This window comes from Gymnogyps californianus, unplaced genomic scaffold (assembly GCF_018139145.2).
Source record: "Gymnogyps californianus isolate 813 unplaced genomic scaffold, ASM1813914v2 HiC_scaffold_51, whole genome shotgun sequence".
Lineage (NCBI taxonomy): Eukaryota > Metazoa > Chordata > Aves > Accipitriformes > Cathartidae > Gymnogyps > Gymnogyps californianus.
In genome coordinates, this window is record NW_026114411.1 from 164,948 (window position 1) to 190,984 (window position 26,037).

At 38.5% G+C, this 26,037-nt stretch overlaps 1 protein-coding gene across 7 annotated transcripts in view; it reads right to left on the reverse strand.

Moving 5' to 3' along the window:
- The window catches only part of LOC127028957 (erbin-like), a 79,749-nt gene that overhangs the window by 25,443 nt on the left and 28,269 nt on the right, over positions 1–26,037 (reverse strand). For 6 of the 7 annotated variants that reach the window (XM_050914636.1, XM_050914635.1, XM_050914633.1 and 3 more), the window contains exons 6-16: positions 14,245–14,308; positions 11,571–11,645; positions 10,098–10,242; positions 9,576–9,648; positions 8,353–8,482; positions 7,887–8,002; positions 6,703–6,772; positions 5,576–5,675; positions 3,493–3,614; positions 2,753–2,923; positions 1,811–1,993 (exon numbers count right to left, since the gene is read on the reverse strand). In XM_050914636.1, the coding sequence (XP_050770593.1) occupies positions 1,811–1,993; positions 2,753–2,923; positions 3,493–3,614; positions 5,576–5,675; positions 6,703–6,772; positions 7,887–8,002; positions 8,353–8,482; positions 9,576–9,648; positions 10,098–10,242; positions 11,571–11,645; positions 14,245–14,308 (1,249 nt within the window). The remainder of the gene's footprint in view (positions 1–1,810; positions 1,994–2,752; positions 2,924–3,492; positions 3,615–5,575; positions 5,676–6,702; positions 6,773–7,886; positions 8,003–8,352; positions 8,483–9,575; positions 9,649–10,097; positions 10,243–11,570; positions 11,646–14,244; positions 14,309–26,037) is intronic. The other variant, XM_050914634.1, reaches the window with a different exon arrangement.

Genomic DNA, 26,037 nt, shown 5'->3' on the forward strand with positions numbered 1-26,037 from the left:
AGGAATGGAGAGCTATGCTGTGAGAAAAGACTGAATGACCTTGGCTTGCCTAGTCTAGCAAAAAAAAGAGCAAGTGTAGTTTGGGTTGATACCATTAAGTTTACATTGGGGGTAAATTCCAAAAGGAATAGAAGTTATTTATCTTCAAGAACAACAATGGCAGAGGAATAAAGTGACGCTGAATACATTTCAGCTAGAAATCACTAGTTCCTAACTATAAGATGGAGCTCAGTGCACTTATGAAAGAGATTAACTGACAAGGCTGCTGCAAGAGCAGCCATGCGACTGATTCAGTATCCTACTGCCAGGCCTATATCCCTATCATCTTCAAAAAACAATTGTTTTCAGTAATATTTTGAAGGGAAAAAGCCTTCTTTCCCTAAAGTAGAAACTTCTTTCTAGTAAGCATGCTTCCTCTTTCAAATGCTACAAAAATCTATGTCACAGATTGCAAAAATAGTCTGTCAGCGTTCACTTTTTCTTACAAGTTTCAGAACATTTCATGTGTAGAACCTACTGGAGCGCCACCTTTCCCGTGATACTAACTACCTGGCCAGTTCTTTGGACTGAAGGAAGGACAAACCTGACTGAGATGTAGCAAACAATGTATGATAGTCTTCATTAAAAAAATCCACCTGTTTCTCTGCAATCTGAACAAACCACCTCTTCACTGCCTCTACAACATTACCTTTCCCCTTGGATGTAACATACAAGTGTAATCAATGTTGAAATGAAAAAAAACCCACAAACTTATATGCATGCAAAGGTTAGATATTTGGATTCAACTGCAACAGGGTTACCAGCAGGTTATTACATGGAAGTAAGGAATTCAGTATCCCTGATCGACTACACACTGCTGCCTCATTTACTTACTGGCATACAGCCAGCTTCAAAGAATTGCTGTCACTATCGTTAGACAAGTAATATGATTTTCTGAAATTATGTATTTAAACTAAAGAAAAATGTCAAAACTAATATTTTCAGAAAGGATGTAGAAGCAGGAACACACTAGTGGGGAAAGAGCCAGCAACAGCCACAACTGCTTGTCACAAAGCCTCTTCAGCAAAAGCATGATATACACATGTTCCACTGCTTACACAACACAGGCAAAAATAATCTGCTTGTGAAATTATGAAAAAAGCATTTTACAGGTTGTGATTGGCAACTGATAAAGTGACATGTTCCAAAATTTGTCATAAATCTGAAACACATTCTAAATAAAAAATGAATACATGGTGTTTGTCACAGAGATGTACAAAGAGTTCAGAAGTTAAAAATCTCTGACTCTTTATAAGGAGTAGATACAATTTCAGTCATGTTCATGACAGTTCACTAATACAGAGGAATAAATTTTTTTTAAACCCATCTTTTACTTTTCATTCCAAATGAATGGGCACAGTCACTTAGATATACAAGTTTTTGATTACTCCCATTAATCAGATATAATGACATTTCAGTGACAATTATAATCAATTATTTACTGAACAATTGACAATCAAGCAAAAACTGGAAAATCCTATCTAAGTACGAGTCTTTTCACAGTTTGACACTTAGGTCAACTTTTAATTGAGTTTGCTTTATTTTTCTTTAAATGTATACATCTTTCATTATGAACTTTTTATTAGCTATTTCAACTTTTACTTAATATAGTCTGAAGTGAGGAAAATATTGCATTACAAACCACCTGTACTTACAGCACCTATGGATGGCAATTTTCTATTGTCAACATAAATTTTCATCTCTGAGTAACAAATTCAATACAACACCAGCACAATTTTTGACTGCTATGATGTTCATTGCAATGCCATACCTCAAGCGTGTCTTCATGGTTGACAATTGTTTTTGTGTTCTGCAAGGTTTTAACAAGTGCAGTCATCTGTGAATTTGCAGTGCTGTGCTCAGCTTCTGGTTCAGTAGGCTTCTGCACAGAGCTTCCTGCTGAATATTGCTTTCTCTCATCTGCTTTGTTCTTTATTGAAGCAATTTCTGAACTCTACAGGATTAAGAACATTAGCAGAAAAAACATCCTGAAAGGTTTTCAGTAACATATGATAGAGTTAACATTATATATTTTGGGAAACTACGGAATGGAAAATCTGAGCTTTGAAATGATAAAGTATGAAATGCACCAGGTAGAGAGAAATCTCTGCAGATTACTGAGGTACAGTCCCTACCCTTTGCCAATCAGTTTGACTCTCCTCCTTACTGGGGTCAATTTGTACCATTAAATTTCCAGTTAAATAAAAAATGGCCAAGAATATCTACAATGAGACATGTCAGCACCAAACAGTAGTCCTATCATGCTACATCAACCTGTTAGTGACTCCTGTGCCAACTTGCTACAATTGCCTTCCCAACTTATCGTGCAAAACCCTCAGTCACGAGGGCAGCGGCAAGATCCTTAGAGATTATTCTGATTTTCATTGTGAAGTCTGGCGGATAAAGGAGGATCAGAGGATGACAAAGATGCCATCCTCCAGAAAACGAAGCAGCCAGCTTCTTAACACATCCATAATTTGTATTTGCCTGAGAATCAAGTCACTTTCCTTGTTCTTAGTGTCAGAGGAAAATTGCTACTGCAAAACAGACATTTATTACAGACTTCTTTAGACGGTGAAGAGGTAAGTTCTGTTCTTTGACATTTTTTCCTGCTAAAGCATTAGTGTTGAGAAAGAAGAGAATTAAAAGGAATCAGTGACACTCTAGATCTTTGGAAGTTCTTGCAAAGTCAGAAGAGAATATTATATCTAACCTTTACCCCCACATCTTTTACAGAAACTGTCTGGCCTTCTCGTTTTGACTCCTTGGCAATATCTTCAGTAGATTCTTCATCCTTTAGCCTATGTACAATTGTCTGGACTGTTTTAACCATATTCTTCAGTTCATCAGGATATGGAGTTGGATATCTCTTCAGGTTGCCTTCCTGTGTAACAAAAAGTAATAATGTTCTGAATTTAATTAAATGCTATAATTAAAACATCAGTTTTAAAACAGACAATGAATTAGGACAAAACACTCAGCAGAGCAATCCAGGATCTCCACTTCACTGTTCAAGTCTACCTGGATTAACTCAGACTTAAGTTTATAAAACCCAGCGAGATTACAAATAACTTTTTTTTTTTTTTTAAATTTGTCCATTGATTGCAAGCAGGAAGAATTATTACAACTGTAATTTACTTAAAGAAAAATCAGGATTAATCATTGTTTCCCCACTATTCTTCCCCACAGCACCATCAGTCCAGTAGTCTCCTAGTTATGCCCTACATGGCCTTACATCAGCTGAGACTTTTCCCCTTGTGCTCCACTTTAAATGATTGGGGGGGGGAGAAGTGTTTCATCCCATTAGATACTCTTAAACTAACAACTGAAGACTTGTTTTCTTCAGCAGAGTGAAATCCACAGCCAGAGTAAGGAAAAGGATGGGATTTGGGGGTAGGAGGAAGAGAAGAGGGAGCGAAGCCCCAAGTATTAAAAAATAAATTCAATACTAACCCGAGGTGGTGCCTCTCTCTCATCTTTGTCTTCATCACACTCAAATGCCACCTGAGCACGCTGTTTCCTCTGTTCCTCCCACAAAGATGGATTGAAACTTTCATTATCAGATATGAACATAACTAAATAATAATAAAAAAAGACTCTCGTAAGAATAGGATACATTATGCAAAATAAAAATCCTCTTTTTCTTGGATGGGACTGGTGTGTTTTTGTATGCATTCTTAAAAGATAAGAGACTAGCAGCACCATAAATTGACAACTAGCTGTGCTGCTACTGCTTTATGAACTTGGCTGTATTTTCATAATAGTAAAATCCCTATCTGTAAAGTAAAAAAAAAAAAAAAAAAAAAAAAAATACACAGCTGTACACTAGTCTGAACACTCGCAGTTGCAAATTTTCAGCAGAACTGCTGCAAAGTATTTTTATTCGTATATATGTATAAATATGAAAAAATATATTTTATATATAAAAAAGTAAATGATACTTATATAGATTTATATAGCCTGACTTCAGTGAGGTGGTCTCATTAAGCACGTATAAGAGCATTCACCTGATTTCACTTAATGAAAATTAAAAAAAAGGAAGAATAAAAATGACTTACTGAGAAAAACCTGCATTATTACTAATCCTGAAAAAAACAAAAGCACCTAAAACTTAAGGTAAACACATGATTTTGCAGAAGTTCTATAAATAACAGGAGCTTTACAAAGTATTACTTGTTTAATTTTACAAGAGAAAAAAAAATAAAATCTTTTGGTTACCCACTGTCTCTTATTCTAGCATGTCTCCATGCCTTGTGTTACATTAGCCAGGTTCTACTTTAGCATGCCAAATAGTCTAATAAATCTGTCACCACCACCCCAGCAAACCTATATACTTCACTAGCAATGCCAAGGCTGTTCATATTAACTATATCTGAAACAGAAAAATGCTTAATTATAGGGCTCACCAAGTGCATTGGAATATTTGTTACACTGCGTTTATTGGGTAAACTTACAATTTTAACACATCTGAAAAATATTCTAATAGACTTCACTATCGCTGAAACAGTTCCTGGCACAAAAAAAGAACTTTCTAAAGAATTTTAGGAATTTCAAATTTTAAAAAGGTTATTATTAAACTTCAAACCTTCTGTTTGGAATGACTGCCTCAGAAGGAGGTATTCTGTCAACTTAAGCCAAACAAGCAGCCCTTTCCTCATCTACAGAAAGAAGCCTCGCCACTGGGGTAAAATGCTAAGTGATGTACAATTTACTGTTTTTGCAGATATTTTTGATTACTCAGTGTACTAGATATTTGTGCCATGTAACAGAAAATGTTGCCACTTGTCAGTTTTCAATTATTCCTGTTGATACCTGCCCTCCCATTTCTGTTAAAGAAGCACAAGCTTTTTCCTTTTGCCCATGGGGGAAGGAAAGTGGAGAAATATAGAGACTTTACTCTCTTTCCCTAACTCCTGATGGGGTTACTCATGGAACGTTACTCATTTTCCTAAATATTTCACAAGTGTGCAGAAATAACTTTCTGGCAAGGTCTTAATGTTCTGGGCCTAACCTTTTATAAAACAGTTTGAACTAAATGTGAGCAAAATGCATTTTTTCTGGACTGATTTTTTTCTTCTTTTAAAATAAAATACAGAATGCTATGTACTTTTCAAAAAATACGTACTCAGTAATGGATGAAACATTTTGTCTAACATTTTGTTAAAATAGTCAGTCTGAAGCAGACACCTGGCAAGGAGAATTTCAACCCAAACCATTAAGCTCTGCTGGAATGAAACAGGGTGTCACACTGGGAAGTGGCAACCATCAAAGAACGTGATCCCACCAGTCCATTCCTCACCTCACTCCCCATACATGCACACTTCCAACTGCAACAGTTTCACCTAGAATTTACTAATATGTGGATCACATTTTTAAGTTACTGTTCTCATTCTTCAGATGTAACTCTTCATCACTTACAAGTTTGAAGTAAACTTGTATCTAAGTATTATCTAGTGAAAATCATGTTAGCTGGACTGTCTTCCCATTATTATTTTCAAAAGTGAGCATTCTGACAGGGTATTTCAGAAATTCTTACCATCCTCGGTCCTTGGTTGCTGGGGGAACATGTAATTAGTAAGCACTGTTTTCTGTGTGTCAGGGTCAGCTTCTTTTTGAAGAGGGATAAGTGGTTTAGACTAAGAAGCAAATGAAAGAAGGGTATGTTATGAGAATAGATATATGTAAAAAGTAAATATGATCTACATATCACAGAGCATGCCTGTCACATTACTTTGCAGATTACTCTGCCTTGTATTAAACCATTTCTCCTCTGAATAATTTTCACAAAATGAAGTTATTAACATGTCTGTCTTTGACTGATGACTGGCTTTGACTGAGAACTGAAACTCAGTAACAGCTTTAAGAGAAGAGCAAACACTGGATACTCTAAGAGTAACCCAGTTTCTTGCTAGGACTTATTACTGTCCCAAAGGAGACTGATCTGGAATACGCAGATATATTTAGCCATTTAAAGCTGTGGACAATCATATATAGAGAAAAATTTTGTACTCAATTTTTTATCTTGACACCAGATTGAATATCCCCCACCCCTTACAAAAAAGGGCAGAGGATTCTTGAAATTACTGTATCGGTAAAAGTGCTTTCATTATACTACACCTGAGGCTAGTGGATTTCTAGCAGCCCTGTACACCTTAACGCCGTTCAGGAAATCGGCATAGTACAGAGGGCTTCAATACACAGGAAAAATACAAGCCACAAGCGCATGAGTTGCTTCTCAATAGCTTGAAACTTGGATAGTCACAGAGTTCAAAGGTGGGACAAGAAACCCAGCACAAAAAAAGGCATGCTAAGTTTCCCCAATGGTATATCTGTGGAAGAAACAGCGTGCTACACGTTCAAGTACTAGCTTATCAAGCACTACCTTTCCTGTGTAAACAAGCCTGAATTAAGAAAAAACAAAAACCAAAAAACCAACATCTGTTAAATTGCATTTCCTAATGGCACAGAACTTTGCCAGAAATATTAGTCTCCAAAGTCAGGTAGGCTCAGTGTTGTTTGTTTTAGGAGAACCGAAACAGTAATAATGTCAAGGAAGTATTGATGTATATACACAGTACCATGTCTCATTATTTAACAGATGGCTCTGTACTTGTCAATTCCATTAGGAATAAAGTCAACATCATTAATTTTTAAAAACTTAACCTGATTGTCTGATAGCCACATAGCAGTGAGCTGTTGCAGTTTTGTAAAGGTAAATGGCAAATTCTTCAGTCTGTAAATCACAACAAGAAGAGTTTATGTAAGTACACTTATCAATACTGTTAAGAAACAATGCTGCATTAGCCTGTAAAATGCTTAAAAAAGACATTTACAGATATAGTTAAATGAATAATCTATTGACAGTTGAAAGGCAACAGCTTTTATTTTAGATTCAAAGCTATATCCAGAATTAAAAAAAAAAAACAAACAAAAACCACAAGCCACATTTCCGCCCAGTTTAGCAAGCAGATTAAAAAAGTGAGACAATGTAACTTGAATTTAACTCAGTTCAGTGACTTGAATACAATTTTGAAGACAATCATTGGCATTGTGTGTAAATCAACTATCCAACTTAAAATCAAGGCTATTTTCATACTTTAATCTGAATCCTCAGCAATTTTATCTTTCAATACACATGCACTCCAATTAAGAAAAAAGTGCTACACCTGAAAAAAGTGCTGTTTTTCCCCAAGAAACATGTATGGGAATGGGGCTGCCCTGGTAAATGAAAGCTGTGGCATTAATGGATAAATCAGGCTATAGATGGAGTACAGAGAAGCTGGATTGACAGAACAGGATGGAGAGCTCAGACTTATCTCTCCCAATACATTGAAATTCTACAAATTGGCAATTCCCAAAAGAAATGTTTTGTCAGTTTTTAATGACCAGCTCTAATAAAACACAACTCTCTTTTCCCCCCTTCTCCAGCACACTCAAGTGTTTTACAATATACTGTGATACTGTTTTGTGTCCTCCATATGCAATACAGGAAGCTATTAATTTTTAAGTAAGAATCAAAGTTTTATGAAAATAACCAAACTAATTCCCTAGAAAAATACATGCTAACAATCATCAATGTTTTGAAGCTGTGCTTCAATGCATGTGCTTAAGTCATTAAAATAAATACAGCTTAATACAATGGAACTGCAAGATCCAGAATACAACAATAATACATTAAATACATGCATCTCAGCTTCTAAGCTGTGGGTGAGATAAGGAAAGATAGCATAATATATTCATAACAATACCTCTACTTACATTTGGGGGATAGACATCAGTTACAATACACTATATGCAATGCTATTGCATTTTACACAACTTCTATTTGAATTAATGTATTCACAAACCTATTGTCACTCAGATTGATGACTTTTAATTTCTGCATATCACCCATTTCTTCAGGGAGAAATTCAAGCTTATTAGAATGCAGAAACAACACTGTTAAATGCTTCCAGTTTCCAATCTGAAAAAAATACCCCGAAGAATTAATTCATCTTCACAACTCTAAATACAAAAATTTTTACTGTTTTAAAACAATTAGTATTAGAGCTATTTTTGCTTGTAAAGTACAATTAGATTTATTCTTACATATTAAACCTTCTTTTAGTTTCAATACACTAGCAACAAATTTCTACTTCTTGCTTAAAAAAAATTCAGAATTTCATTATTTGAAAGTTTGTATATTTGTATACACCTGCCTTTAAAAACATACACACAGAAAATCTACTCAAGATTTATTAACTTATCCAAAAGTTGTACAGACTATATAGTTTAAGATACATAAAAATTTTAGTTTTGTAACTAAATACATACCTCTGATGGCAGCTGTGTTAAAAAGTTATGATCTGCAGCAAATGTCCTTATGTTAGAGAGTTGCCCAACAGACGAAGGCAACGTTTCAATCTCATTGAAACTACAGTCCAGTTCTTCTATTGATAGTAACCTGAAGAGAGAAGAAGAAAAAAAAAAAAAAAAAAAATTATTCCTCTATACAGGTTAATTCATCCAACGTTAATTGAATACTTTAAGCTTAAATGAAGTTAATACCACTATCAATTACAAATCTCAAATTAAATTCAAAATAAAACTCTGAAACCCACAAGGGAATTCAAATCCAAGAGAAATCCTTTACTAATTGCCTAAATTGTGTTTGGGTTTTGGGGCTTTTGTTGGTTGGTGGGTTGCTTTTTGGTTTTGTTTTTTGAAGTCTCCTTTACACTGTCCTCATAAGAGAGCTTTCAGTAAAAACAGAGGGGTCAGCAACATCAAATGTTTGTATACTACATGAAAACGTGCTAGTGCAAGGCACTGAAAACATTCAGAGTGGGACAGATCGTAGCCAAACAGGAGTTGAGTGCAGTTTCTGAACAAGAAAAGAATTTAAAAAGTTAGAGACAGCGAACCTAAGACTTTGGCAGCGAAGTATTTTGTAAATTCTGAAAACAAACATAACCTACATTAATCATAATAGGAGAACAGAAATTGGAACAAATACCCTTCATTTGTATAGCACTTAATTCTGAACCAATTATTTTTGCTGTCATTTGTGAGTTTTAAATTGCTGAACACCAAATTATACATTAAAAAAATCCTGCTGATTAACAGGTGAAAATTCTCCTTATAATATAAAAAAGATAAATGTGTGTGTTCAGATTAACTTGTTACAAGCTTTTTGATACTGGTTCAATCATTTGCAATATTTACCACAGCTATGTTACTGCCAAAAAAACCCACTTTCAGACAGCTGACTGCCTTTTTAAACATCTTGTTTTCTTTCACATTCAATTTTTCTTTTATAAATTGGTGGCTGCATTAATGAGTGAGGAACATAGGTCTTCTGATATTAAATAATATGTAAAGAACATATATGCTGTGAACTAGAAGTAAGATATGAAAGCACTTGCTTTCAATTTTAAGATGTCAATATATAGAAAAAATTAAATCAAGTAGGTGTAAAAACATTCAAAAGAGGAGCCACTGTTACAGAAAAGTGTGCAGAAAGGCAATGCAACCTTTTATTCAGGTGAAATACCTACCCTCCTATGGAGTCTGGCAAATAAATTAATTGGTTTTCATCAATTTTAAGTGTTGTTACTTTCTTCAGGGAACCTGTAGTAAAATGAACAAGTAAATCAAAAAGGACATTTGAGTTCATTAAATTTAGTTTTAATTTTAAATTAAGGGGGAAAAAAACCTATGGGCAAGCAACCACATCTTCTGCATTCCCTGGCATGCCTATGGTGCTATATATCTACTAAGGAAATAAGCAGACAAGCTTACAGAACTTGTTTGCCAGTTTACCATGGGCCAGCCATGGGGGGGGATCTTTTTACTCTGTTACAGTCAACAGTTTCTCATCCATTTACAAACTACTGTATAAAGTCAAGAATGCTCCAAAACAAATATAAATGTTATTATTCAGCTACACATTACAGCTTTATCCAAAACAGGAACTTTAAATCAATTGAAACTTAGATCTAACGCCATTTGTCTATTTTCAAGTGTTCTGTGTCTAAACTATAAGCTTTTAAGAACATGAATTAACTGAAAATACAAACCAATAGACTCTGGCAGTTGCTGAAGTGAATTACTGGATAACAGTAGGTCTTGTAGGCTTTCACAACCTGAAATACCTTCTTCAACTACTTCAATGTTGTTTTTAGAAACATCCAAGTAGGTCAGTTGTTTCAAAGTTCCTATGAACTAAAAGCAAGAGAAAATAATGCATTCTAGGAAGTGCAAGTTCAAAAAAAAAAAAAAAAAAGCCAGCAGATTTGACAACAAACTGTCTCTCAAGTGTGATGCCACAGGAAAAGAGAAAACCTATTTATAGTGCTGAAATACAATTTTATGCAAAATACCCAAACTTTATAATGAAATATTTTGTGCAGATACACACAGTTGATGTTTTTCCACACACACAGACACACCACAGTTATTCTGCAGGTGTCTCTAAAGTCAGTCTGCTGTAACTGATCAAATAGTTGAATTTATCGTGAATCAAGTGACTGAAGCTTTAGAACAGACTTCAGAAATGTACACAGTGTAACATAAGGACATAATTAAGGCTCCAGTAAAGTCTTTTAATGCTTATTTTTGCCTTTTGTGTAAAACTGCATCCTACTTAACCTCAAAACCAACAACAATGAATCCCTAATTGTACTAAACTGAAAAAACAAGCCAAAATATAAGCTTGTATTACATTTTCATATGAACCAAGAATAAGCTTAAAGATTTGTGCATACTACTAAAATCTTCACAGGGAAGATGCAGTCACTTTCACAAATACAGTTTTACTTTTACTGTAGAATAGAAAGGTTTAATACATCCACTCAACTCTTCTTCAAAGAAGAATTAGCTGAAGTGAGGAAAGACAGTAGAGAAGACTACTGATCAGGCAAGAAACCCTCACATCAGAAGACTGCTAGTGATTTTAAGTCTGAAAACAGACCAGCTGCTTCCCAAATTTCAAATATTAGTTTACTCGATCATAAACACAGGTTCACAAGTGCTACAATAATAGATCATCCTGGACCTCATGTAATTCTAAGAGATGTCAGGAAAATCTGGTTTTAGTCAACAGAACATTTTCTCAGGAACTGGCTATACTCTGTGTATACACAGCAAAAAATTCTTTACAGTCATTGCTTGTTTTACAGCCATGACCAGTAAAAATTCACACAACATATTTATCCCGTAAATTCCTGCTTGCTGTCTAACACAAAATAATTCCTTTTTGGAAGGACCAGTCAACCCTAAATTTCATCCAGTATTTGATGTAGGATTTTTACTCCTTTCCTAAATTGGAACATAATTTTTAGATGAGAGGATTATAACTGTCAATGAAAGAAAAGCTGTGTACCCAACTCTCATGATCAGTGACAATTTCTAAGTAGACTAGTCAAGCATTTAGCCTTTTGGCTTTAAGTAACATTAAAATTATACAGCAACTTTAACATATATGATAGCTGACAAAGCAAATACCACTGTAAATTAAAATACTAAATGTTTAACACAGTAAAAGGATTTACCCCTGGAATAAGTGTTAGTCTATTACCATCCATCCAAAATTCCTTTAACCCACTCAGTTGTTCAAGTACTTCAGGCTGTAAAGGAAACAGTTTTTTTAAAACCTTCATACAAAAATAGTGAAAGGCAAAAACAACTTCAGTGATTCATCTATTGCAACTTTAAGTGATGTCTTATAGCTGTTATATACACTGTTTCATTGGGTCATCAAATAAAACCCAGATAATGAACTTTTTAAAATGTAAATACATACTAGATATACAAAAATCTTTTAAGAACTTGATTATAGCACTAAATAATCCTTACAGAAAGTGTTAATTTTTTTATACAGAAAGTATTAATTTTCAACTGTGTGACAGTGTGCCCCCTGCCCCTCCCCCCCCCCCCGACCTGTATTTCCTATAACCCTGCTCAAGTGATAACCACCAGTGGCAGTCGTAATGGATGTGTCTGGTTGTGATGGCTGCATCCGTCTCAAAGTGGATTCGGGGGAGACAGATAACAACACAATAGCCAAGGGCTAGTTGAGCATGCACCAACCGAAATACAGCTGGTATGCAAATATGCCTATGAGTCAATCATCTTACTCCATAAATAGTGGACAGCCCAGGGCCCATTGAGCTCTCTTGCATGGCAGTGGGCTGCACGCCAGGATCTCCCCTTGAGTAGGGATGCCTCTCAAGGTTATTCCTCAAGGTTGAGAGAATCCTTATCACGTCAGATACTCAGTAAGTGAATTGGGAATAAGAGCGCTGGAACTTTGAAATCTTAGCTAAGTGATATAAAGGATTGATTGTGCACATATAATCCTTTAGACATAAACCGTTGACCAAGTCTGGGACTAAGTCTGGATCCAGCTGCACCTAGACTCTCCTCTGAGGAGTTTAGAACACAAGGTGGTCCTTTCTGAACCTCGTGACTCAATGGGAGGGTCTCCCTGACAATTTTGTCTGACCCTGTCCTCTATGCAGTAAATACTCAAGTGTACCTTGCCATCGAATCTTGTTAAACCACTGTCGCATTTACCATTGAACTTTGTTAACTCACTTTGTTATATCAATAAAATATATTGTTGCTTCTCTCTTGCGAGTGAAGTGCATGACTCCATCCGCAACAAACTGGAGCACACAATAAATAAATATTATGTGTATAATTCCCCCTCTCACGGAGGTCTAAAAACCCTTAAATTCCATCAACTCAGAAGAGCTGTTTTTCAAAAACCACAAAGTTTTTGTGGTTTTTGGGAAATGGGAAACAAATTTTAATTTTCTAGCAGCAAAGGGTGCATCTGCCTGATACAAGCAAACCACTCTATATCCATAGAGTGAAGCGCAGGATATGCTCCCACTACAACTTAATGTTAGAAGTATCTTATGTATCAGGGAAAGACCATGTCTTGGTAAACATCTATGTTGCATATGCTTTCCTATTTAAACTTCCCTCCTGAGAAAGTAATACAAAACAGGTGCTACTGCACCTTAACAACTACAACCAAGTTCAGTTAAACGCAGAACTCAATTTTGTTATATTGTAAGTATACAGTATTCCTGCATAAATTGCAGTCCTGGCTCCCAATAATTAATTTTCCAAGAGAAAAATCTTAACTGAAGACTACCTTTTAGACATATCTTTACCCAAAAAGCAGTTTCAAACCTTTCTGTGCTTTTACCAAAAGATCTTAATGAAATAAGTTACCAGTAGTTGACTCTTCTATATAAAAGTCTGGTAGAGATGAAGCAATCTGCCAAAAATATACCCAAACAGGTAATTTTACAGCCTATACTTAGTTCCTGGCTGTTATGGCTTAATGTGGGCCTGAGCATGTTAGTTTAAGGCTCCCACATGAATATCTACAGTGTAATGAGAATATGGCAGTAACTGTAACGGCAGTAACAGTAATGGCTAGAAGTGTAATACTAAAGAACAATTCCTTAAATACACTTCCCTATCTGCCAAACCATACAGCTAGGCAAGTGTTCAGCTCTGCATGATCTGTGGCTAATGAAGTACCCTACTGATGGCACACAGAGGCTTGACTTTGTTATATAGCAGGTCAGTATGTTCCACTATACTTCTATTTCAATTCCTTTATACAGGAAAGTACTTGTAGAAGCAGAAGGATGTTAAGTGATTGTAAATGGAAGATGTATTTGTCTGACATCATAAACAGGAAACAAGCTGATCCATGTTGAAGGAAAAATCCGAGCACCTCAACTGTAAATACTATTTTGAATAACAGTCAAACTTATAATTAATATAGTTTCCTTCGGATCTAAATAGTTTGTACATACTAATAAAAGTATGTTATGCACAGCTTATACAGAACTTGCAATGTTAAATACATAATAACCAATAAGTGTTTAGAATTTATTATAAGTCAAATGATTATGTTTATAATTCAAACACATATTACCATTAACTTTTTACCAGTAATGTAGCCACACTATACCACAGTGTTTTATTTTCAAATTGAGGAAGAACACATACTCATATTCATAAGAATATGCACATAATTTTTATAACAGGCTCTATAAAGTAGTATAAGGTCTACATAATATTTGCTCAGTAGCAAAACTCTTAAAGCTGATTTTTACATTTTCATATTGATTAAAAATAGATTAAAGGATAAAGAGATTTATAAAAGATACAAAGCCCTGTTACTTAGGCAAAACTCACCACTTCTGTGAATTCATTACTTCCTAAGTCCAGTCTCTCCAGCTGAGTCAGTCTGGACATGGTTCTGCACAGGAAGGAGATAAATAAGGAATTAGATTTAAGAAAATACCAGTTACATCCAATCTTCCTGTATTCATACAAATATATTATTTTAATCAGTATTAAGTAGTGATGCTGTTCTGTTACTGGACTGATATCTAAATAAGGTCAAATTTTCACACACTGTTCAACTAGGCACACATTAATGATCATGCTGACTGTGATTGTCACACAAAGAGTATACTGCAACTCATCTACAGATTAGTTTACAAAAAAACCTAAAGACCACTAGAGTCATCCTTATGATAAAGAGTAACTCTGAAGTTACTCTTCTTTTGAGTGCCTTTCACCTACAGTCCTTTGAATGCTTTTCACTTCCAGTCATAATCAGCTTTCTCAGTAGCCACAGGCTGGTTAACTACATGTTTTCCTCCCAAAGAAAGACTACTGCCTAATGATTAGATAAAACAGAAAAGACCACTGTTGAATCACAGTAATCACGAACACCTTTCTCCCTCTCCAGGCTGCTGACAAAGTTGCTTCCATATGATATGGTCTGGAATCCTAATTATTCCTCTAGTCCTACAACAAATCAGATTACTAAATTGGATTTCATGATGCATCAATACTCTTCAATCCAACTTAAGGCAAAGATTAAATCAATGACTGAAAGTAAAATCCATTCTTTCAAGCTGTGTTTTGGCAAAATTTTTCCTCCATTTAAGTTTACTTTGGGGACCCCATAGAGAATATCTACCACTGCACATGGTTGTCTACATGATCAGTCAACAACAGTACTACCTAAAAATATTTTCAAAGGGGCTGTGAATCCCTCATATGACATTATGTTCTGTATCTATTTAATAACAGCTTTCAGTAGAACAATTAATATATCAAAAACTTTCAAATATAAACCATAAGTGTGTACATACTGTAAAATTCTGGAAAAACTAAATAAGAGCTAACTGGAAGAGTCTTTTGTATTATCAGAATATAAGTATGAACACTAGTATCTTTAAAAAACATCTGCATGAGCACAAGATGCTCTATGCAGATATTCAAAGTTCCAGTTCTTCAAAGACTTTACACTAAGTATTACAGTTATTCTAAATACACAGTTCAAAAATTACATTCTACTGAAAAATGCCTTAATTACTGAAAGTAAGTTTAAGTGATTATTAATATTATTCATGAAATAATCTCCAAAACGGATTACACTCAACATCTGTCTATAGACTTGATTTTCATTACGTTATAGTAATCATGCTAGGGACAAACTAGGAATTTAGCATAAATAAGATGTGATCAAGACAAAAGCAGAAGCCATTTTTATTGCACTGCACACACAGTATACACAGGCTTTAGGGGAAAGCCTTTAACTCACATTCCCACTGTCTCAAAGAAGAAAAAGAAAAAACAAAAAAAACCAAAAAACCATGAGAAGGCTACCTCCAGAAGAATCCGAGAAACTTTCCCTCATTTCTCGAAGATCATAAACAGGATGAACAATAAGTCAACTGCTAAAATTCGTTTTCCAAATTCTAACATAAATTATTTAAGTCCCTCTGAAATACTGCATAAGCTGAATTTCTCAAAGCTTTATGAAACTGCCAATACCAATTTTGGTGCCATATCCTGTGAATAAATTTGCCCCAATGTGTCTCCCTGAAGCACAGCTGAAGACTCACTTAAAGGATCTAGCATATCATTCTGCAGCTTTCAAAACTCTGTGGGCAACACCATAATCTATTTTAACTGATAGCTTTAATTTAAAAAGGTTTTCCATTTATTCTGTTTTCAAGCTATGCTAGCTAGACTGTGGGCTACTAGAAAGAGCAGTCCAAAACTCCACTGACAATCTAAATTTGAGCCTCAAAAAGCAGATTAAGGGAGATCACAGCTATGTGGGATTGAATTCGACAAATTAGTTTCAATACAGATAAATGATTATTTGGAAAAAAAAAGCCTTATTTTAACATTTTTATAGTCCTTTCATTTCAACAGTTTTTAGACAGTGCCTTGATTTTTATTTGAACTGAATTTTCAGCTTAAAAATAAATTAAAATTTTAAAAATGAAAAAAAAACCAGGTAACATCAAAATTTTAAAAGTTCAATCTGATTTAAGTGAATTTTGATGAGGATGAGTTGAAAAAAAGTCGGCTGGGGCTTTTTACTGCAGTTTGAGATAAAAGGATTTTTTTCTTTCAGTTCAACATGAACTCTTCTCTTTTTATTTTAATGGTTTGGTAAAAAGACAAAAAAAAAATTTTTTTTTATCAATCTCCCCTGTCCATTTGAGGAGGGGGAGTGATAGAGCGGCTTTGGTGGGCACCTGGCATCCAGCCAGGGTCAACCCACCACACCCAAACCAATCAACTCCAAGGTCTGAGTGATTTCCCCCTCCCCCCCTCCCCTCCCCCTGCTTCCTCCTGTACACCATTCAACTCTGAGGCCAAACCGTTTACAAAGCTAACATTATTCTCACACTAAATCCAAAACCCAGCACTGTACCAGCTACTAAGAAGAGAGTTAACTCTGTCCCAGCCGAAACCAGGACAAGTAGGAAAAGAATGTTGGTAACACACTGATGTTTTCAGTTGTTGCTAAGTAGTGTTTATCCTAAGTCAAGGGTTTTTCAGCTTCTCATGCCCAGCCACCAAGAAGGCTGGAGGGGCACAAGAAGCTGGGAGGGGACACAGCCAGGACAGCTGACCCAAACTGGCCAAAGGAATATTCCATACCATATGACCTCATGCCCAGTATATAAAGTGATATACTATGGTATATATATGGTACAATATGACAAATCATATTATTATTATCATTGTTTTTCATTCCTTTCTGTCCTATTAAACTGTCTTTATCTCAACCCACAAGGTTTGGGGTTTTTTTTCGATTCTCTCCCCCATCCCACTGGGTGGGGGGAGTGAGCGAGCAGCTGTGTGGTGCTTAGCTGCCGGCTGGGGTTAAACCACGACAGTCCTTTTTGGCGCCCAACGTGGGGCAGTACGGGTTGAGATAACGACAAATCTGACTGGAATGTGTTAGAACAAATTTGTTATAAACATTCATTATATTAGTTCAATAGTCGCTGGTCACAATGTTGATGTATTTGCTCTCAAAGTTGGTGCACTTGTTCTTAAAGGTGCGTTATGTAAGACCTTACTTGCAGTATATGCTCCCTGTTGTGCTGTTTATCACCCGTGGGAACTGGGCCAGAGTTATCATGGTGTTCTACTTTGTAACACTGGCTTATGATACGATAGAATTGCTGGTCGTGAAACTAATCTGGTATTTGTACTCAGCATTGCCGTCACCTCCGTACTTCGGGAGCCATCTATCAGAAACTATTAATAATTACACCTTGTACCTTTTCTCATCGGAGAGTCAAGCCACGGGGGAGACACATTTCTTCAGCTTCCCCTTCTCCTCCAGGCACATTACAGTAGCTCTTGAGAATTTTGAATATCCTTGGGATGTTCAAACCAGCACGTTCCTATTGCTATGTCTCCTGAATGTGTTCCAGGTCTTGTTTAAGGTTAAACAACTGTTTAAGAATACCTTTCGGAAATCTGCCCCGAGGCTTAATAGCCATGGGTGGCATGGCATGTGGGAGAAAATGGGCAGGTATCTAGAGAACTTCTCACCTCCAATGGTTTGGAACTTCACTCCCGAACAACTACAGGACCCTGATGAAGTGACAGAATATCTGAAAGGAAAATGCTGTGGCGATTCCAAAGAGGCACAACTTATCGCACTGTGCTGGGCCCTGGCCAGGATCTACCAAACACTGCTCGATACTGTGCAGCACCCTCAGGGGGAAGGGAGGGAAAACAGACCAACAGATACTGCGGCTACTCCAACCCCTGCAACAGGCACTGCAGCTACCCAAACCCCTGCGACAGGCGCTGCGGCTGAACCAGAGAACCAACCTGTGCCGGTATCAGTCGCCCCTATACAGAAGAAGAAATATACAAAAAAATCAGTTCGTTTAGCAAAGGATGAAGATGAACCAGGGTCATCACGAGAACAGGAGGAAGAGGCAGAACTAGAAGTAATCACCCGATCTCTATCCCTGAGTGAGCTGTGGGATATGCGAAATGATTTCAGCAATTGTCCAGGTGAGCACATTATCACCTGGCTGCTCCGATGCTGGGACAATGGGGCTAGTAGCCTGGAATTAGAGGGTAAGGAAGCCAAGCAGCTGGGATCACTTGCTAGGGAAGGTGGCATTGATAAGGCGATTGGAAAAGGGACACAAGCCCTCAGCCTCTGGAGGCGACTCCTGTCAAGTGTGAAGGAAAGGTATCCCTTCAAGGAAGATGTTATATGTCAACCAGGCAAGTGGACCACCATGGAAAGAGGTATCCAGTACCTGAGGGAATTAACCATGCTAGAGATGATTTATTATGACCCAGACAATGCACAATTACCCAGAGATCCAGACGAAGTTCAATGCACATGACCCACATGGCGGAAATTTGTACGGAGCGCACCATCATCGTATGCCAACCCATTGGCAGTACTAACTTGGAAAGACAAAGAGGCACCGACAGTGGATGAAATGGCTCGCCAACTCCGGCAATACGAAGAAAATCTCTCTTCCTCCCTACGAGCCTGTGTCTCGGCTGTGGAAAAACTGTCCGAAAAGTCCGAAGAACTGATCGAAAAGTTCTTCTCCCCACCTGTACAGACCAATATCTCAGCTATTAGGAGTGAGCATTCCTCTGATCAAGAGAGAGAATATAGAAGGTGCACACCATGGGGTACCCTGTGCTTTTACCTGCGTGACCACGGAAAGGACATGAGGAAGTGGGATGGAAAACCTACCTCGGTCCTAGATGCACAGGTACGTGAATTGAAAGGAAAAACAACCACAAATGAGGGTTCTTCCAGGAAAGATGCCGCTCCGGTTTCCAGCAAGCAATTCCCCAGACAGAGTAGAAGGGCTTCTGACCCTCTTGAAGGGACCTCTAAGTCATTTTTACAAGGAGTAACAAATACTCTGACCAGGATTAGAGGGGCCCTGCCTCCAGCCAGGCGGAGGAAAGGGACAACCGGGTTTACTGGACTGTGTGGATTCGATGGCCTGGCACATCAGACCCACAAAAGTGTAAGGCTCTAGTGGACACCGGTGCACAGTGTACCCTAATGCCATCAAGTTATATAGGGGCAGAACCCATCTGTATTTCTGGGGTGACAGGGGGATCCCAACAGCTAGCTGTATTGGAGGCTGAAGTGAGCCTAACTGGGAATGAGTGGCAGAAACACCCCATTGTGACTGGCCCAGAGGCCCCATGCATCCTTGGCATAGACTATCTCAGGAGAGGGTATTTCAAGGACCCAAAGGGGTACCGGTGGGCCTTTGGTATAGCTGCCTTGGAGACAGAGGGAATTGAACAGTTGTCCACCTTGCCCGGACTCTCTGAGGACCCTTCGGTTGTGGGGTTGCTGAGGGTCGAAGAACAACAGGTGCCAATCGCTACCACAAGGGTGCACCGGTGGCAATATCGCACCAACCGAGACTCCCTGATTCCCATCCATACGCTGATTCGTCGACTGGAGAGCCAAGGAGTGATCAGCAGGACTCGCTCACCCTTTAACAGCCCCATTTGGCCAGTGCGAAAGTCTAATGGAGAATGGAGACTAACAGTGGACTATCGTGGCCTGAATGAAGTCACACCACCGCTGAGTGCTGCCATGCCAGACATGCTAGAACTTCAATATGAACTGGAGTCAAAGGCAGCCAAGTGGTACGCCACAAGTGATATTGCTAATGCATTTTTCTCAATCCCTTTGGCAGCAGAGTGCCGGCCACAGTTTGCTTTCACTTGGAGGGGCGTCCAGTACACCTGGAATCGACTGCCCCAGGGGTGGAAACACAGCCCCACCATTTGCCATGGACTGATCCAGACTGCACTGGAAAAAGGTGAAGCTCCAGAACACCTGCAATACATTGATGACATCATCATATGGGGCAACACAGCAGAAGAAGTTTTTGAGAAAGGGGAGAAAATAATCCAAATTCTTCTGAAGGCCGGTTTTGCCATAAAACAGAGTAAGGTGAAGGGACCTGCACAGGAGATCCAGTTTTTAGGAATAAAATGGCAAGATGGACATCATCATATCCCAATGGATGTGATGATCAACAAAATAGCAGCTATGTCTCCACCAACTAGTAAACAGGAAACGCAAGCTTTCTTAGGGGTTGTGGGTTTTTGGAGAATGCATATTCCAAATTACAGTCTGATTGTAAGCCCTCTCTATCAAGTGACCCGGAAGAAGAACGATTTTAAATGGGGCCCTGAACAACAACAAGCCTTTGAACAGATTAAACGGGAGATAGTTCATGCAGTAGCCCTTGGGCCAGTCCGGGCAGGACCAGATGTTAAAAATGTGCTCTGCATTGCAGCCAGGGAGAATGGCCCTACCTGGAGTCTCTGGCAGAAAGCACCCGGGGAGACCCGAGGTCGACCTCTAGGGTTTTGGAGTCGGGGATATCGAGGATCTGAGGCCTGCTATACTCCAACTGAAAAGGAGATATTAGCAGCATATGAAGGAGTTCGAGCTGCTTCAGAAGTGGTTGGTACTGAAACACAGCTCCTGTTGGCACCCCGACTGCCGGTGCTGGGCTGGATGTTCAAAGGGAAGGTCCCTTCTACACATCATGCAACTGATGCTACATGGAGTAAGTAGGTTGCACTGATCACACAACAAAGTCGAATAGGAAACCCCAGTCGCCCAGGAATTCTGGAAGTGATCACGGACTGGCCAGAAGGCAAAGATTTTGGAATATCGCCAGAGGAGGAGGTGACGCGTGCTGAAGAGGCCCCACTGTATAATAAACTGCCAGAAAATGAGAGGCAATATGCCCTGTTCACTGATGGGTCCTGTCGCATTGTAGGAAAGCATCGGAGGTGGAAGGCAGCTGTATGGAGTCCTATACGACAAGTTGCAGAAACTGCAGAAGGAGAAGGTGAATCGAGTCAGTTTGCAGAGGTGAAAGCCATCCAGCTGGCTTTAGGCATTGCTGAACGAGAAAAATGGCCAATACTTTATCTCTCTACTGACTCATGGATGGTGGCAAATGCTCTGTGGGGGTGGTTGCAGCAATGGAAGCGGAGTAACTGGCAACGCAGGGGTAAACCCATCTGGGCTGCCCCATTGTGGCAAGATATTGCTGCCCGGCTAGAGAACCTGGTTGTGAAAGTACGTCATGTAGATGCCCATGTACCCAAGAGCCGGGCCACTGAAGAACATGAAAACAATCAACAGGTAGACAAGGCTGCTAGGATTGAAGTGGCTCAGGTAGATCTGGATTGGCAGCATAAGGGTGAATTATTTATGGCTTGGTGGGCCCATGACACCTCCGGCCATCAGGGAAGAGATGCAACATATAGATGGGCTTGTGATCGAGGGGTGGACCTGACCATGGACACTATCGCACAGGTCATCCATGAATGTGAAACATGCGCTGCAATTAAGCAAGCCAAGCAGTTAAAGCCTCTTTGGTATGGGGGACGATGGCTGAAATACAAATATGGGGAGGCCTGGCAGATTGACTATATCACACTCCCACAAACCCGCCAAGGCAAGCGCCATGTGCTTACAATGGTGGAAGCAACAACTGGCTGGCTGGAAACATATCCCGTGCCCCATGCCACCGCCCGGAACACTATCCTGGGCCTTGAGAAGCAAATCTCATGGCGACACGGTACCCCAGGAAGAATTGAGTCAGACAACGGGACTCATTTCCGGAACAATCTCATAGACACCTGGGCCAAAGAGCACGGCATTGAGTGGGTGTATCACATCCCCTATCATGCACCAGCCTCCGGGAAAATCGAGCGATACAATGGACTGTTAAAGACTACATTGAGAGCAATGGGTGGTGGGACCTTTAAACATTGGGATACACATCTAGCAAAGGCCACCTGGTTAGTCAACACTAGAGGATCTGCCAATCGGGCTGGCCCTGCCCAATCAGAACTTTTACATGCTGTAGAAGGGGATAAAGTCCCTGTAGTGCACATAAAAAATATGCTAGGGAAGACAGTCTGGGTTACTCCTGCCTCAGGCAAAGGCAAACCCATTCGTGGGATTGCTTTTGCTCAAGGGCCTGGGTGCACTTGGTGGGTGATGCGGAAGGATGGGGAAGTCCGATGTGTGCCTCAAGGGGATTTGATTTTAGGTGAGAACAGCCAATAGATTAAATTGTATGATGTTAATTGCTATATAACCGTGCCACTGTATGTCATCATTACTATAGTTGTTATATGCTATATTAATGGTATTACAGTAAGAATCACCCAAATTAATGAAGAATGAACTTTGATAAAACTGAGTGAAGTGCAGTAGTGATGGAACCAGGACTGACTTCAGCATGCAACAATCCAACACCACACACCATCCTCCTGCTGTGCCCAATGTCATCTGCCCGCTGTACCACACCAAAGCCCGATCCTGCTCTGCCGACTGAGCGGACTTTGCACCATCCCTCCTGCCCAGACAGACTGTTATGATAGATGGAGCCCAAAGTCATGGACTGAATGAACTCAACAGACATTTTAAAGGGACATTTTAAATGGACATTTTAAAGGCTTATACATTAAGGGAATGATATCTGTGTGTATATGTATCAAAAGACAGGAAAAGTGGTGGTGATTATTTTAAAATGTATCGGGAAGCGCGGGACCTGGACATGATGTAGATGGTATAGAATAAGGGGTGGATACTGTCCTGGTTTCGGCTAGGACAGAGTTAATTTTCTTCCTAGTAGCTGGTATAGTGCTGTGTTTTGGATTTAGTAGGAAAATAATGTTGATAGCAACAACTAAAAACATCAGTGTGTTAAGTAGTGTTTATCCTAAGTCAAGGATTTTTCAGCTTCTCATGCCCAGCCAGCAAGAAGGCTGGAGGGGCACAAGGAGTTGGGAGGGGACACAGCCAGGACAGCTGACCCAAACTGGCCAAAGGAATATTCCATACCATATGGCATCATGCCCAGTATATAAACTGGGGGGAGTTGGCTGGGAGGGGCAGATTGCTGCTCGGGAACTAACTGGGCATCGGTCGGCGAGTGGTGAGCAATTGCATTGTGCATCACTTGCTTGGTATAGTCTAATTCTTTTAGTATTACTATTGTCATATTATTATCATTATTATCATTGTTTTTCATTCCTTTCTGTCCTATTAAACTGTCTTTATCTCAACCCACGAGGTTGGTTTGTTTGGTTTTTTTCCAGTTCTCTCCCCCATCCCACTGAGTGGGGAGGAGTGAGCAAGCGGTTGTGTGGTGCTTAGTTGCTGGCTGGGCTTAAACCATGACACAGTATAACAAAGCAACTTTACTGATTTTATGCCTTTTTTTTTTTTTGCCAAAATGTCTCTAATCTAGCAAACATAGCCACTCAACTGTAACACACACACAATGTGTTTGCAAGACCAGGGCCTCAGTTATTTTCTTCCCCTTCCCCACTGCCTGCCTAATTTATAGCACTTTCAGCTATGTTATGACAATGTTTCCTAAAACTAATATCTCTCTGTTTTTCCCTGTTGTTTATAGAGCAACTATACTTTCAGACAAAATGCAAACAAAGCTTCTCATACACTGAAAATGTTAAAGTAACAGGAAAATTCAATGCTAAAGGAAGAGTAATACAGGACTGGAAACAAAAATTTACTAGATCACTGAGTTACACCTATTTCTATCTCTGCCACAGAATTATGTAATCCCTTTCATAAACTGAAAAATCTGTTTCATAATTCATATTATTGAACTTGCTGTCAAATCAATCCAACACTAACAGAACAGGTAATCTAAATTATGCCTCAGATTCCGATGTTGTAAATAGTCAACTTCACTAAGAGTAACAATACTTCTTACTTCAAGTAGCATACAATTCAAGAGGTGTGAGTGACAGGCAAGATAGGGCCCTGAATCATCGTAATTACACCTTCAAATAACTTGCTCTTTTCTAAAAAGGTTACTCTATTGAGAATTGGACAACAGACAGAAGCTTTAAAATAAAAAAATCAAAGAGAAAACTTTTTATATTTGCATTAGACCATTTTCCCAGCTTTCAGCTACCTATCAGATAAATGCCTCTAAAATAGTCTCTGCATATTTTTGCTTTCCTTTCAGTAGAAATATTTTTATTGAGCTGGTTTGCATTATAATACTGCCAGTTTTGCAGTCTCTGGCTGTGGATAAGCTCCAAGCAAAATGATGCATTTGGCACAAAGCAAGGTTGATTTAGAGTGTTGGCATTAATTACCCATTTTGATTAACAGTCTTTCAAGTGCTTTATGCTTTAGTGTTAAAAATTATGTGCATGTTTAATTCAGCAAGAGGGCTAGCTGATTTTGTAGAAGTTTATCCAAATACATCTCTCATTACAAATACAAAAAGTAGCAGCTATAAGTATGAAAATATTAAAAAGGAGAGAATGAAAGGGAAAATATTTGTATTCTATAGCAAAAATATTAGCACGTACAGCTACATCTTATTAGCTTCAAAAAAAAACCCAAACATCTTTGGATTTTTCTACACTGTTTAAAGCTGTAAATCATGTTCCTTTTAAAACACATACTCAGGTTTGGGAAACTGTGTAAGTTCAAATTTCCCATCGGCTTCTGTTCTGACATAATAGTTAAAGGCAGGCCACAGATGCCTTTGTTGGCCAGGTCAACTGCTGCACGGTTGTATTATCCTGAAAGGCAGATTCACCTCTTGCATACTATGGATGTATGCAAGTACACTGGAGCGAAAAACATCATACATAAACAATATATTTTTCCAGTGCCTCACTGTAGCAAAATGCATATTAATGTGATTAAATTAATAAAGTAGTCTCAAAAGCTTTAATCTCCCCTAATTGAACCACAAGAGTACCACAAGAGAATAATAAAGGTGGCAGCTCAGCATGTACTGTATGTAGATCGTTATGGAGGTGCTGCAGAGGACATCATCATGACAGCTGCTGTTTAGTTTTTCAGCAAGGATGAAATCCTGAAAACACTGAAGTCAACAAAAAAAATTCCCAGCAACTTCAACAGAAGTGTTTGGCTTAAATACATTACAGCATTTGTTTAAGTGTCTTTTATCACTACAAGAGACCTCCATAAACTACTCTTTTAAAATATCGCATATAATTCATGCTATTAGTGTTAATTATGGCAATTAAGGTCAGAAAATCTGTATTAGCTACAAGTTTTAATTATAGCTACTGTTCCTCAGTTGGGAGTAACTTAATTTACAGAGGTACTACCCCAAATTACATGTCCTCTAATTTTTTCTACTGAAAATTAGCAATAGCAGAAAGAGCAAAGAAGGATAGAGAGCATTTATATCACATGAATGAGTAGAATGTTTCAAACTTGGAAGACTTAAATTCACGCTTTCTGATGCTATACATTTCATTCCAGATGCAAGTTTTGGCATTTTTATACACCACAGTATGGTATCTAGGCACATAAAAAGGGAATTCCAATGGAACATACCCCTTGTTCATGTCTTAGGCACATAGTTAGCTAGAGTCACTAGAAAAGCTGGCTGTTGTACTTAAAGGGCTGGCAACTCGCACTTCAGCCTACTGCATGCAAGTCTCTGCTAGCATATGAGCTGGACAAAATGAATATTCAATTGTTAGCGCCTCCTCTTCACCAAAACATCTGAAACCAGTACCCCTCTTTACCAGTGTCTGTTGCCAGAGGAGGACCCCTTTCATTGCACACCACAACATATTCAGGAC